General features: G+C 31.6%; 1 protein-coding gene across 2 annotated transcripts; it reads right to left on the reverse strand.

The window, feature by feature from the left end:
* Positions 1-1,866: 1,866 nt before the first annotated feature.
* Positions 1,867-7,359, reverse strand: LOC114191653 (cellulose synthase A catalytic subunit 2 [UDP-forming]-like). 2 transcript variants are annotated; one of them, XM_028080960.1, is made up of 14 exons: positions 7,279-7,359; positions 6,482-6,677; positions 6,167-6,393; positions 5,962-6,064; positions 5,638-5,821; positions 5,183-5,449; positions 4,763-5,108; positions 4,521-4,658; positions 4,305-4,430; positions 3,996-4,208; positions 3,633-3,903; positions 3,342-3,538; positions 2,899-3,249; positions 1,867-2,764 (listed from the first exon to the last, which is right to left on the reverse strand). In XM_028080960.1, exons 1-14 carry the CDS (start codon positions 7,357-7,359, stop codon positions 2,183-2,185), a joined length of 3,282 nt encoding a protein of 1,093 aa, XP_027936761.1. In that variant the 3' UTR covers positions 1,867-2,182. The 2 variants fall into 2 exon arrangements, with proteins under 2 accessions (XP_027936761.1, XP_027936762.1); XM_028080961.1 differs by lacking the exons at positions 6,167-6,393; positions 6,482-6,677; positions 7,279-7,359 and having other exon boundaries at positions 5,638-5,837; positions 5,962-6,060.
* Between the last annotated feature and the right edge of the window lie 8,424 nt (positions 7,360-15,783).

The following is a 15,783-nucleotide window of genomic DNA, read 5'->3' on the forward strand; positions in this document are numbered from 1 at the left end:
ATCACAACCCAATTCACATATCAAACACATCAGTTAATTACAGAATAATCTTATAATAACATTCCTAACAGGTTTGTTAGACATAATAGACATTAGCTTCCCTTACCTGGTATCCTACTTAAACAACTATATAAACATCAAACGTCTCTAACTCCACATAATGCTCTATCTATATATAGAAAATCACAAGAACGATCAGGACATACCATTATGATCATTGATCAGCAGAGACTCATATTGATAAATAAAACGACGCATGCAAATGAAAAAGGGCTTACATACAACAGAAAATAGAAAAAACAAAAAAGACAACGAAAACTTAACTTACCACGAACGAAGAAACTGATCGGTCCAAATTGAAGAGCTCACTGAGAGGATCAATCATACTGTCTCGGTTCTTCAATCAGACAACCAGAAAGACATAACTTTAGAGAGAAGTCACAGAGCTCTAGAAAAGTGGTTTCTAGAGATATGGTATGTTTTAAAATAACGAAACTCATCTATAACAATTATATTTACACTAAAATCTTTTAATACTAAAATAATTGAGTCTCACTATTTTTAAACCACCATGACTTCTAAAATATCATTTTCTAGGATTTTACAAAAGCCAATAGATAATTTTATTAAGGACTATAATATTTTGTCAAATTTTGTTTTTACTAAATTTAAAAAAAAAAATTTCAACACACACTAAATATTTTTTTTTTCCAAATCATATCAAACATTTTTTCCATCTATTAAGGCAGTGTCACCTGTATTGTCAAAAAATTGTCAACAAAACTTTGTTAAAATGTAATTTTCCTTTTATTAATACATTATCGATTGCAAGAGTACAAGTTGTGTATATTAAATAACTTTTTTTAAGACCTAAAACAAAGGAATGTTCTGTCTTATGCTCGGATCAACCTAGATGTCATTTATTGACTAGGATGACAGAAAAAGTAATTATTTTATTACAGTTTAACAAATTTATATGGTTTTAATTTAAAAAATCTTTTTAAAAAGTTAAAATTCTTTAAAACAAAATTAGAAGGAACTTAATGTATCTGGGACTGATAAGGTGATTATTTTTTTTTTATCAGTTTGCATGATAGTGGTGACCTTATAATCAAATCGCAAGAAAGCTATTCTTCTATAGAATTCCCTTTTGTCACAAGATAAGCACCACTACAAATACTTTCCAGAAAGGAAATAAATAAAGTTCAGCCATTTAGTTTGGCACCTCATACATGATGATGATTGCCAAGAAGTTTGTTTCAACACAAATTTGGTTATAGCACACCATTAAAGCATCTTGCACGCCATGCACTTCATTTTCTAGGAATCACTCATTGAATAACATTAAGATAAAGACTCTAGAATTCAATAAATCAACTATTTGATTATTGGACATTGATAGATTCCAGAAAGTATGGTTGATCATTTCTTAGCTATTAATCTGTGTTTTACATTGTTTGTTGAATATAACATGAAATCTTGGACTGACAATACTTGTCCAACTTTAAAACCTTTTAAAAAGTTACCATTTTCGTAATTTCAAAGTTAAATTATTCCACATTGTTAAAAAATCCAAAATAAATCTCTTTGTTTCCCTCCTCAAGTTCACTTTAATGAGCAGTAATAGTACCATTAAAATGACTTGAAATTAATTATGCAGCAGATTAAATGCGTGTCTGGTTTGTTGCACATCTTCTACACGTCTACACCAAAATTTTCCTGTCAAAGAATGGAATCGCAGAAGTTAAACTATGTTGCTTCGGAACTGACGCGGATCATCTCTCATCAAATGTTAAACAAAACTTGATGTAAGAATAAAAACACCACATATCCCATTTTCTCTTTTTGGATTTCGAACAAATGCAATTATTATTACAAAAATGAGATTCTTTATTCAGAAGGAATTTGTAAATTACAAGCACCTCACTGAACGGCAATTCAAGCTTCTAAAACCCACAGAATGCACACGTACAACAAAGAATAATGCTCTAAAAACAAATATTTTGTGTCAGATCATAGCAATCTGTATCTACACACACCCCTCTAAAATTGCCCTTTTGGGTAGCAATGGCTATCACCAATAGACTCTACTGCATGCAATGTCGACTTTGACAAAAAAATTGTGCATATTGCAGTCATTTTCTGTATAAAAGTATATCTAACCATGTAAGACCTGCATTTCCTAGTCACAATTCAACCCACAAAGTTCCAACACAATGTCATCTTTGGACAAAAATGGGTTGATCCTCACCCACAGAAGTGAGAAGATTGAAGCCAGAAGAATGGACCAGACCAAAATGATGGTGGGAACACCTTCCTGTTTTCCCATGACTCCCTTGAGGAAGGGGTAAAGATGGACAATGACCCAAAGAGCAAAAAAAAGTTTGCCAAACAGAGGACCCCATGAATCATAACCATTGTTTATTGCATCTGAAACACCTACAATAACTCCTACTATGTTAATGATGAGCAAGGTCAAAGGAGGGATCAACAATGATGTCCACTTGAAGAGGTAGAGTTCAGCAAAGTCTCCATCATCTGCAGCTTTGGATGTGACTGTGAAGTTAGTGTTAACTCCTGCCAGAACCTTGAGCAAACCCTGAAAGAGAGCGAAGAGGTGTGAGGAGGCACCACCAATGACCCAGAACTGCTCATTCCTCCACCAGTCATGTATGCCAACACCTCCCCACTGCATTTCAAGGATGCCTGTTGCAGCTATGGAGATGAACAGTGCCATGAAAATGATACTGGCATAGTTGCTAATCTGGTAACAACATAATAAAGCATCAGATAAAATATAAAATTGCTCTTAATCGAAAGACTATGGAACATTCAAACATAAAGGGTTAATCAACATTCACTTTATGAGATCAAGTCCAGAGTTGATTTGATCCTTACCTCTGGGACAATGAACTTTCCAGTGAGAAGACAGACAGCTGGTAGGGTGCAGTATGCAATTAAGGGGAGTGATGTTAAAGGATAAACTACTGAGTTTATGTAAGAAAAGCGCTCCAGCCATTTCAAGCCACAACCATATCCGTACCATATAGGACAATGCTTACTCAGCAGGATCTCAACAGATCCAAGTGCCCAACGGAGAACTTGGTGCAGACGATCTGAAAGATTTATGGGAGCTGAGCCCTTAAAAGCAGGCCTTTTAGGCATGCAGTACACAGATCGCCAACCGTGACAGTGCATCTTGAAACCTGTTAATATATCTTCTGTAACAGAACCATATATCCATCCAACCTGAAAGACAAGGTGTAATTAAGTACAGTGACACAAACACATGATATATCATAAACTCCAGCTGAGAGAACCAAGAGATGTTCCATACATACCTCTTTCCCCCACTCTGTCTTATCCTCATAACCACAACTGATGACATGAATGGCTTCTTTCAAGAGTGATGCAGATGTTGCTCCTTTTGGAATACCCCCATCTTCCATAAGCGTTGAAGCTATGAAAACAGGTGATTGCCCAAATTTTTTCTCAAATTTTAGTTGTGACATGAACCACGACTTCTCGCTGTCAATTCCTGTTATTGGGATTTCAAGAGGACTTGTTAGTATTTCAGAATATTTTTCAAGACTTTCAAATGAAAGGCAATGCCAATTTCAGGAATCTTGTACCTTCAATTCCCTCTTCAATATTTTCTAGTGCATGTATTTGCTTTGTAGCATCCTTGTTTTTTACTTTCTTTCTTGGACTTGACTTCACTTTCCTATTTTTGTTCCTAGATCCACAACACAGACAGCACCATTTGGGCCAACAGTTACAAGTCTTCCTTGGCGGTTTCTTCTTAGCAGGGGCATCGTATCCATAGAGTGCTTGCCTTCTAAAGACACACCCAGTTCCCACATATATTGGTCCTTGGATGCCATCCAAACCTTTCATGTTTATCTATATAAATATAGAGTCAAACATAGATTAGTCTTTCCTTCAAAGCACAGTAAAGTAGATGTAACATAAATCCGCAACAATTTGTTACTTACATCAAAGAAAACAACATTGCGATTTGAGTATCTATCATGCCGATCAATCCCATCAAATCTTTGAGGAAATTGTACATAGCATATTTTTTTTCCTGATGTAGGATCCATCATGAAGCACATGGCTTCACGAAGTGCTTTGCTGTTGTTTATGTAGTGATCACAATCCACATTGAGGAGGTACGGAGCATTTGAAATGACTGCGGAGACTCGCACCTTGAAAAATTAATCAACCAAACCGACACATAAGAAAATTGGTCAGGAAAATAAACGGCGCAGGAAATTTATCTCACAAGAGGGAAGAGAGTATACCAAGGCATTCATCGCACCAGCTTTTTTGTGGTGTTCAAATCCTGGTCTTTTCTCACGAGACACATAGACAAGACGAGGTAACTCGTTCCCTTCAATATCACGAAGACCATTTTGACCAAGGAAAACCTGTGCAAACGCATCACAGATGAATTTAAACTTATAAAAAGTAGCACAACATTGTCACCAATGTAGAGTTCAGATCAAAATAGAAATTACTTGAATCATTCCAGGATGATCCCTGACACTGTTTCCAGGCCACGGAGTCCCATCCTGCATTGTCCAGCCATCCTCAGGAACCTTCTGTGCCATTGCAACCAATGCATTGATACGCACTTTGAACTCTTCATACTCCCTCTGCCACCAGCATTGAAAACACCAAATACAATTTATTATTGGCTTTGAGAAGAACGCCACAAGGTAAAACAAAACCATAATGAGAAGTGGTTCAAAGTTCAAACCTTAATAGCACGACGCTCCCTGATGAATATTGCGTCCACTTTGTCTTTCAGATAGTCAACCTTCTGAGCAAAATACCATTCAGGAGCCCGAGGTTCAATGCTGAACTTCTTACAAAATGGAACCCACTTTCTTGCGAATTCAGAAGTTTCTGAAAGGGCTTCAAATGTAAGCATAGCTGCACCATCATCTGAGACATAACATGCAACTTTCTCCACCGGATAATCTACAGCAAGGATGGATAGAACTGTATTTGCAGTTATAAGTGGAGGTTCTTTCATAGGATCAACTGTGCTAACAAAAACGTCTATATCAGCTAATTCAGATGGCTTTCCTTCTTTCTCGTACCTGGTAAGTTGTGCAAAGAATTAGCCATGGACTAGTAAAGCATAACATTTCCAAGCACACAGAAAGAAGTATACCTCAATGACAAACGATCCAGGTATGTTTCTCGCTCAATTGGGCACCATTTGGGAAATTGATCCAAAATCCATGACACGGCAAACCAGATTTCACATATTACTGATGTTAGCCACAATCCATATGCATCATTTACCGGGTGCAGAATTCTATAATGAAAAAATAGGCCAAGAACAACAATCCGGAGTACTATTATAATTCGATAGGGACTGATCTTGCTTGGACTAATTGGCAACTTCCTCCAGAGTGGCTGCCTTCCTTCATCCATTCTGTTAACAGTTTCAAATAAAAAAATTCTTAAACCAAACACAAGGAATGGATGTGATAGCAATTGATGGATATTGAGTTGCATTATTAAGTAATCTTAAATATATAAGTTCATGAAATGAAAAGAGAAAAAAGAATCATTTTATCCTATAGCTTAGCAATGATAAGAATTAAATAATAGCACACCTACTTTGGCAAATCAGGGTCATCAAGCTCGTCACCATTTTTCCCACCATCGTTAGGCCCTTCATGCTTAACTACCTTAGTTTTTTCATTCTGCCTTTTCTTCCACTCCTCCATTCGTTCCTTCCATGCGACACTTCCATATCCATAAACCGCTAAATCTTTTTTAGGATCCAAAGGTCTCGGTTGAACTGCATCACCACCAGCCTTAAGTGTAAAAAAACACAAAAAATGGATATAGAAAACTAGGTTGAATAGAAAACAGATTATAGTGAGGCACATGATACAAACCATTGTACACAAGCAAGCAAAACTGATAAAAACAACATACCTGGCACAGTTGAATCAGGAAAAGGCATAGGATGGACGCGTTTCCCACGAGACATGAACGGGGGAATAATTAGAGCATGTTTATCAGCAGAAATCCCAATATCCTTAATTGAAAAAGAAAATCATAATTAGACAACCAGGACCCAGAAATGTCATAACATAACTATATCCAATGAACTACGAAGAGATTTGAAAAATCAATTAACCTCGTGATCATATGTAAGGAGAGGAATATCAGCAGCCACAGAAGATGCATCAAACTCTGATGGTGTGGTGATCCCTGGAGCATTCATTTGTGAAACATGGCCAGTGTTGTGGTGAGCAGAGAGTGTGGCCTCAACGTGACCATGCCTGATATTGCTTCCAATGTCAAACTCATTTTCCAAATCATCAATGTCCTCTTCTTCCTCATCACCCTCAACTCTGGGACTACCTGATGTTTGCTCCATTGTTACTAAAATCTATGTCCCCCAGGTTATATATAACAGAAACATGAAAGTAAAAATTGGTTGAAGACTCACCCTTTAGGCGCTTGTATCTGGTTTTACACTGAGGGCAAGCTTGGTTCCCCTCTCTTCTTTCATACTCATAGCAAGGTCTACACACCGGGAATGCACATTCATTGCATGCAACAAACGGTTCACCATCCACTGTAATCTCTATCTCATCCCCACAGATCTGGCAAATTTGCCCACTCAATTCTGTGACAGAGTTCACCTGCAAATTATGTGCAATGTCAACCTCTAGCCAGATCCCGAAAATTAGACAACTAGGTGTTAACATAAGAGGGAAGGTGAACGGATTTTCATTGCAGAAGATATGTAGCACCAAATTGGAAAGGCTTCAGGCAGTTAATTATCAGCTCTGAAATTGTGAAAAAGTAGAAGAACATATAAAGAGTAAAACAAAGAAAGAAAAAGGACCCTCAGATACTGAATTGGTTGAAACAGTTTTTCCTATTTCTTTCACCATGAAGCTGGAGGAAAACTAAAAAGCAAAAAGAAGATTCTCAGAATGTCAATACACTTCTCGCAGCTTGAAACTCTCAACGGGAATAGTAGAAAACATAGGAAACTACTTCCACCTAAACAACCCATAACTCATTAAAATACAAAGTGTCCCTAGACTAAAATGAAAAGCTTCACCGTGGAAATCAACGAAAAAGAAGCACTGGGTAGTTTTAATTCTTATTTTATTTTTCAAATTCTTCAAGCGGCTTTGAGACATGAGTTATAGAGCAAAGACAAAAGCAGAGAAAGTGTGAGATTTTGAAGGCTATGAAGCTGCAAAGAAGAAGAGGCCACACACACTCCCTCACCCTTGCAGTTTCATCAGCATTGATGAGAACAAACTCATTCCGGTTATGTGACCCCGCAACAAGTCTCCCCTTGGTATCCATTGAAAGCAGCACTCACCACCACCTGAATCTTCAAATAGCACAAATTCACATTGAAACATAGAAACAGCTCACACCCTCAGGTAGCATCACATTGAGAAGAAACACCCATGAATGACAGAGAAGGAGGAAAGCATAGAAATTTAAAGGCATGGGGGGTGTTGGAGAATGGAGAGTGATTAAATGCAGCAGGGTAATTAAGAAAGCAAGTGCCTTTGGTGGGTATAATGAATGAAGGAAGCCCCAGTAAATGATTCTTTTCTTGAGAAACTGAGTTTCGCAACAGATGGGGTCCTGGCTGTAAAAAAAAAAAAAGAAAGGGAAAGAAGTAAGAGGGGTGGTGGCTCCGTGACAGACAGCAGGTGGTGTAACAACTAAAAAACAAGAAAAAATATTGACTGTGAGAAAGAGGGGACAGAGAATCTAGACAGGGATTGGAAATGGAATTCAACTGGTAACTGAGAAACCAACAGAGGAAAAACAACGCGGGATGGGATATATAAAAATAGTCGTGTATATGTGTGTGTGTCAGGAGAGTGTTTGGATCCATTTTTATACAGTATTTGCCAAGAAATCTTATTGGGTAATGCCATCTCATATGATAATAGTAGTAATTAATAAATCAGTGTAACTGTATGGTTTGTTTTTAAAACCACCTATTACACTTTATGAAAGTTATGTATGGTTAACTTAAAATGATGTTAGTATGTTGAAAAAAAGCTTTTGACTTTCCATTAACAAATATGTCGGTTTAATTTTTTTAAAGGACGTGTTAAATTGGAGTTAAAATATACTTAAATTCTTACAATTCTTTTGCTATAAAAGTGTTCGAAACATAAATGACTAAGACTTAAAAGAGGAAATAATATACGCTTTAACAATAGGTTTTTACACACCAAACTATGAACTTTTTTCATAATAATGTTGTTCAATTTTTATAATAAATAGTTTAAATAGTAAATAAATAGTTTTTTTCTGGACAAAAATAATAATTTAATTAATTGATATAAAAAAATGAATTTCCAGTAAAAAGAGATAATGAAAGGATAAACATTATAAAATAGTGTTCTGAAAAATTAAGGGTATGATATTTTCAATAATTTGTATCGTTTGTATCGATTCAAACAAACAGATACCAAAGTTATAATGCGTTCTCATTTAAAGATTTGAAAAGAAATGTGCGTGATCAACTCTATTGTGAATAATTTTATAGATACACAGATTTATGAATATTTGAAACTTATTTATTAAACTGTTTTTTATAGTATTTTTGTATTTGATTATTAAGTAAACATGACAGATACCTTGTTAAAGTTTTAGATTTGAGTATAATATATATATATATATATATATATATATTATAATAACGATAATATATTGTATAAAATATTAATAACAATATATTATGTATATATAGTTATAATATTAATAATAAATAATATTATTTTATATATATAGTTATAATATTAATAATAAATAATATTATTATATATATATATATATAATATTAATAACTGTATTTTATATATATATATATATATATATATATATATATTAATAAATAATAATAATATATTAATTTTTATTATAACGGTAAAATAGTAATTTTATGTTTTAATTTATTACAAAAAAAATTTATTTATCTTATTAATCAAATCACTCACAAACTCTCTCAAAATTTATTTTTAAATCCACTTATTTTCACTTCTAATCATCTTCAAAGAAACACAAAAATTTATCCACTCAAATTTATTCATATTTATTTTTACACTTTCTTTCAAATTTATCTCTACAAAGAAACACACCCTGAGTGAAATAATAAATTTACATGAGATTTTTTCTGGAGACTTTCGAGGAATCCTATGATTGGTTTAACGAAATAGTGAATTTCCATGAAGCCTGTGTTATTTTATTTTGATTTAGACCTAATCTAAATTAAGGCTATGTTCGTGAATCATGGTCAAAGTGGATTAAAATTAAAAGAAAAAGATAAAGTGAAAAAGTCATAAGACAAAGAGTATCACTTAGTAACTTAGTGTTACTTTCCCGAACCATGCTGATTAATTTTTTTTTCCATGACTGGAATAATTCAACGAGGAGGAGAATGACAACATACACAGTGTTCACGATGTACAAAATAAGAGAAAAGATGGAAAAAAGAAAGAAAGAAGAGAAGGTGAAACACGGACAAATAACTTCTGACTTCACTATTGCTTGTGAAAGTAATTGACCAACCGCAATAGTAACAAGATCATGTTTCTTCATTTATTTTTCATAAGAGATAGGCAAAATATCATCTCACAAATGTTTCATCATACACCTTTGACCTCAATGTAATAATAGACCATTAAAAGCTATGAGTTCTGATATATTCATATCCAAAACTATTTTATAACTACAATCTTTTAATTGAAAAAAAAATAGTATTTTCTCTCCACTTAATTAAAATTCATTTTCATATTAGTGAATAAAAGAACGACCCAATAAATCTTCTAGACTAATCAAATCGCAGTGTTTTAGCTCTACTAAGATTTCTGTTAAGCTTTGTGGCTGAGATGAATTTCAGTAGGTATATCTTAGTGCTTAAAGTGCACCTACCTTCCACTGAAATTTTGGACTTAGTTAACAACTTATCTGTAGTATATATTAGCAAAGAACTATTGTAATATGCAGATAGCTTAACTAATAAGTTTTTGGTGCAACCTACGCAAAGTTAATAATTTTGAACAGCATTAACTGAGTGAGTTTGGTTAAAAGACAAAGGAGGGGGGACCATAATGTCTTTAATGTTGAGATAGGTGACCTTCTCCTAGTCTATGATTGCATTTCTTAATTAGGTGGTAAATGCAGAACAATGGCGCACCTTGAATTATGTCATATAAGATACATTTATTGTCACTTTCTTCGCGATATATTTGTAAACTCAGAACAGGAAAATAACCACCAGATGCATTCTTCTTTCAACTTTCTATATTCAACAAATGATGGGACATTTTCAACTTTCTACATTCCATGCGGCTTTTTGTAGTGATCATGTAAATCGGAATTTCAAGTACGCTTTCTTTTAGTTTAGCTAAGCCCAGATAATATTTTATCAAGCTAGGGCTACGAACACGAAAAATTACATAAACAAGGACCACTACATATTCCCTTGTTTTGTCTTTATTGATTATTTTTCCCCTCCTTAAACAAATTCACTTGTGTTAGAAGTAAGTTTTTAAATCTAACTCAATTTCACAAAATCGACTTATAAGATGAGGATTGCACCCACTTATATACACTTATATACTGTAAATTGACTTTATCTTTAGTCGATGTGACACTTTCAACACATCCCTCATGCTGAGTCATATTCATCTTATGCGTGGAACAAGAAATCAGTGAATGATCTGTTAGCGGCCCGAGATAGCGGGTGAAACAGAATGTCCAAGAAAGTTCACTAGGATGGACTCTGATACCATATTGGAAGTGAATTTTTAAGCCTAACTCAACCAAAAAAACGGTTTGTAAGATGAAGATTACACTCACTTATATACTGTGAATTGACCTTATCTCTAGTCGACATGAGACTTTCAAGATACATACAAAAAGAATTACCTACTACTTGTGTGTATACAAAGTGTTATTTCTCATAATTTCTCTTTTATCAGTGTTCTGTGACTTGAGTGAAACGAGAAGTCAGTGTGAGGTGTACATATATATATAGTAGATACATGTGCGACAATGTATATATGAAAAACACGTTTTCATCATCGTGGTTCTCACCATATTTTTATGGAAGCACTTGGTGAAAGAAAAGGCAAAGGTGGAAAGAAAAAGGTTTAAAGAAGCAAAATAATTGTAAAGTGTGGTCACGATGACCATGAGTGTGGTGCACTGTAGCTTATCTTTTCTGGTTTCTTCTTGGCGACTCAATTCATCTACCTTTGTTTCTGAAGGAAGTTTCGAGTGCATGGGAGCATATCATAAAACAGACCAAGTTTCCACTGAAAGCCAAGAGTGATCCAGTTGTTGGATCTCCAAAATTTGAATCACTTGAAAGCCTTTCATGGTCAATTCAATAATAATCTACTTTTAATTCAAGAAAAACCATCAAAGGGTATTGCACTACAGCTACCATCTTCTCATTATAAATCATTAATGTTAATTTGTGGTCATGCACATGCACTTACTCTCGACCTATAAAGTTGCAAGCGTAGGTATCAGATGATTTAAGTTTAATTTTAAACAATAATGAATGGGCAATTGAACAATTTGTCTCACCTAATAAAGGATACATAAATTGTGATCAATTTAGGACAGAATCATAGTGATTCTGGTACCTTCATTATGCTATTGTCCACGTGGCTAGCATCATATGGTAATCTTGTGTGTAGTTTAGGGTTGGTCCTAAGTAAGTAACCTACCTTGTTTTCCAAAAACATTGAAAGAACCAATTGCTTTCAAGGCTTTTTGCTAAGATACATTTATGCACCTGGAACCAACCATATACTTCATCTCAAGGTTTATTGTATTATTACTACCTTTTATTTCATATTTGATTGTATAAGGAAGGAATTATATAATTTTTCGTGTTGAAATAATATTATTTTGCATAAATATTTTTACTCTATCCATGATAAACTAATTAATATACATATTCTGTGCTATACCTAAATTATACACTTGCTAACGTATTTATTTATTGAGAGTATTACCGAAGAAGACATAATACATTATGCGTATTTTCTAAGTGATAAATAATGTAAGATGAATTAGAAAAATAAAATAAAATAAAATAAGAAAACTCAGGACCCATATATTTGAGGCACCTGCCACATACCACGTGGCTCGAATGGAAGAAATTGAAAGAATGTTAAGTGTAAGCAGTATTTTCTTTCATTTTACAGCAAGATGATTAATTAATAGGATTAAACAATAGTAGTTAGGAAAGAGGATAATGATTGATAATTATGAGCAGCATTTATTTGCTTACCGGGGAGTCAGACATGCCACGTGTGATAAATATAACTGGTGGTGGGTCCCACTTACAGAGTTATAACAAGAAGGTTAAAATATTCGTTTATTTTTTCGAAGAATTTCAATTTGATACTCGTATTTTTGTTAGTTTCAATTAGATACTTATTTTTGTAAATTAGTATTAATTAGGTCATTTTTGTCAGTAGAGAACTAACATCATTAAGTAGGTGCTACGTTTCAGCTCCTCGTTTTTTTTTTTTAATTTTAATTTTAATTTTTTTAATTTTTTTTAATTTGTTTTAATTTTTTAAAAAAATATTTATGCCACATGTCATGTCTGTAGTGTGCCACGTGTCAATCTAATATGATGACATGTGTCAAATTAATGTATGAATCTCAATTTAATCCTCATATTTGTTAAATTGATTTGATTTGAGTTCCAATTTTTTTTTGAAAATTTCAATTTCAGATACTCCAAATTTAGACCAAATTTTACTTTTATGTAATGTTATGATTATTTTTATTAAAATTTATATTTTTATTAAATATTTTAATAATATTAATTATATTTAATATTAAAATTTTAAATATATTTATTTTAATTTGATATAAAATTATTTTAAAATTTTACATTTGAATTTATAAAATTATTATTTTTAAGCCAACTCTAAAATATTGTTGATATTGAATATTATACAACTATTTCGAATATAAATTTATTAATCTATATATTTATAATTTTAAAATAAAATTTAAATAAAGTTTAATGTAAAATATAAATTTAAATAAATTAAATGTTTTTAAAAATATATAATAGAAATATCACTTGTAATAAAAGTATCATCATTACATTTATAAAAAAAGTTAAATTTGTTCTAAATTTGGAACACATGAAATTAATTTTTTTTAAAAAAAAATTGGACTGAAATCAAATCAAATTAACAAATATGAGGACCAAATTGAGATTCATACAATAATTTGACACGTGTCACCATATTAGATTGACACGTGGCACACTACAAACCTGACACATGACATAAATATTTTAAAAAAATTAAAATTTTTTTAAAAAAAAATTAAAAATTTTAAAAAAATTCAAAAAAATTCAAAAGAAAATTCAAAAAATTCAATGAGAAGCTGACATATGACACCTACTTAACGGTGTTAGCTCTCTACTAACGAAAATGACCTAATTGATACTAATTTATAAAAGTGAAGACCTAATTGAGACTAATGAAGATACGAGGACCAAATTGAGATTTTACTATAGAAAGGAGGATCAACGGAGTATTTTAACCTAACAAGAAACTAGTCATTTCCGTTCTTCTATTGTTGAGTGTTGGGTGACGTAAAAAAAATTATAATTTAGTTTGAAGATTATAAATTTTATGAATCGTTGGATTGATATATTTTATGGATGTTACATTATTTTAATTTAATTTATATATTTATTAAAGTATAATTGTTTGATTTAATTTATTTATTTTATTGTTCAAACATATCACTTTATATATCTTATCTAATATTATTATAAAAATAATATTAAAAGAAAATGATAAAATATATCATAAATGATCAAGTTATTTGTAAAGTTCTACGATAAGTTGAGATCCGAGTATTTGACTACATACACAATGTTGTATGTCAATATGCAAAAGTTGGTATTTTATCTATTTTGCTGATAATATTTCTTTTTTTTTCTCTCTGTCATGATAAAAACTAAATTATCTTTTCAAATAAAAAATACAAAATACAAAATATTGAAGACGTGGACTTCAGAGTCATATATGACAACCTCTATTTAAATGTTGAAGAAGTCATTATTCAGGATCACAATTTTTTTTCCAAATCGTCCAACTTACATATAATTTCGTTTTTTTAATAAAAAATAAAACACTGCGCTTTATTAATTATAATATCGGACTAAAATTATATTTGTTATGTACAATTTAGTAAAACTATACTCATGACATATAATTTGTTTTTTTGAAATCATATAAATTTGATGACTTTTTCATATTGGTAATTTTTTTTTTAAATTACCTATTCAGTAATTGTCAAATATAACACAATAAAGTTTAAAGAACCGATTTTCTTTCTCTTATATATTTAACCATGTGAGTTTTCTTAATTAAAAAATTGTGATTAGTTTTTATTATTATTTTTACTTATTTATAGCCATTAAAAAATATAAAATATTACAAGCAACAACATAGTACGATAAATAAATTAAAAAAGAAAATATTTATGAATTTTCCAAGTTTTCTGGAACGTCACTTTAGTCTTTTTTATTATTTAGGAAATGAGTTTTCACAAATTTGTTTATACAAACTTAACATATTTTCTATAAATAGAATTAAAATAGATTAATTTTTTATTTTTAATTAAAATAAAATAATAAAATAATATTTTTTACTTAAATAAGTAATTTGTCAAACTTTTGTTAAAATATCATTTTTCTTTTTATTTTTACTACTATATTGAGTAAGTTTCTATTACTTTTAACTTAAACATCCAAACAAATCTAAAAATATTTTAGATGTTCGAAATAAAAAAAGTCTAAAATTAATAAATAAATTAACCATTGTATACTATTTTAGTTTTTTTTATAATTAGTTTGTAAATAAATATTTTTTTTGCTAATTATTTTATTATTAACATGTTATATCAATTCTCACAATTTTATACATTAACACATTCTTAAGTATAAAATTAGATTCTATTTTAAAAATAATAAATTCAAGTAGTAGATTTTTTTCACGTATATATACTAGCAAACACACGAGGATTGTCGCATGTGTTTAGGGACGTCAAAAAAATTCGTACCCGCAGGTATCCGCGGATAAAACCCGCAACAGATAAAAAATAAATATTAAAAATGGATACCCGCTACCCGCAGATACAAGTATCTTTGATATCCGCATGTTAATGGGGCGGGTACGGGTATCATAGTATTCGTAGCCGTGGATACTCGTACCTGCTAAACTTACGTCCCTTGACATTTTTCTCTTTCCTTTCTTTGAAATTAGACATATACATCAAACCTTACATAGATAATGACGTTTATGGTATGCTTGTTGTCAAATGATGGAATCAAAATAAAAATACTTTGCATGTTATTATTTGCTTATTTTTCAAGAACCAATTGGAGAAAGTGAGTTTGTTGATCAAAACACTAATTAAAGAATTTTCACTGTGTGTTGAGCATCATTTTATATTTACTTTTACAATTATTTGGACTTGTATCAACTTGAGTTTATTTGAATTTTATTTAAAATTCATGACAATGATGTATTTTATTTTATTTGAATTTATGATTAAATATTTATTTTTTAAATAATTTTGCAAATACCCGTGGGTACTGTGGATACCCGTGGATATGAAAAAAAATAGACGGATACCCGCACAATGGATACCCTACGGATATGATGTGAGTACGGGTACATGACATATATTTATCCAGCGGTT

Source organism: Vigna unguiculata, chromosome 7, assembly GCF_004118075.2.
Source record: "Vigna unguiculata cultivar IT97K-499-35 chromosome 7, ASM411807v1, whole genome shotgun sequence".
Classification (NCBI taxonomy): Eukaryota; Viridiplantae; Streptophyta; class Magnoliopsida; order Fabales; family Fabaceae; genus Vigna; species Vigna unguiculata.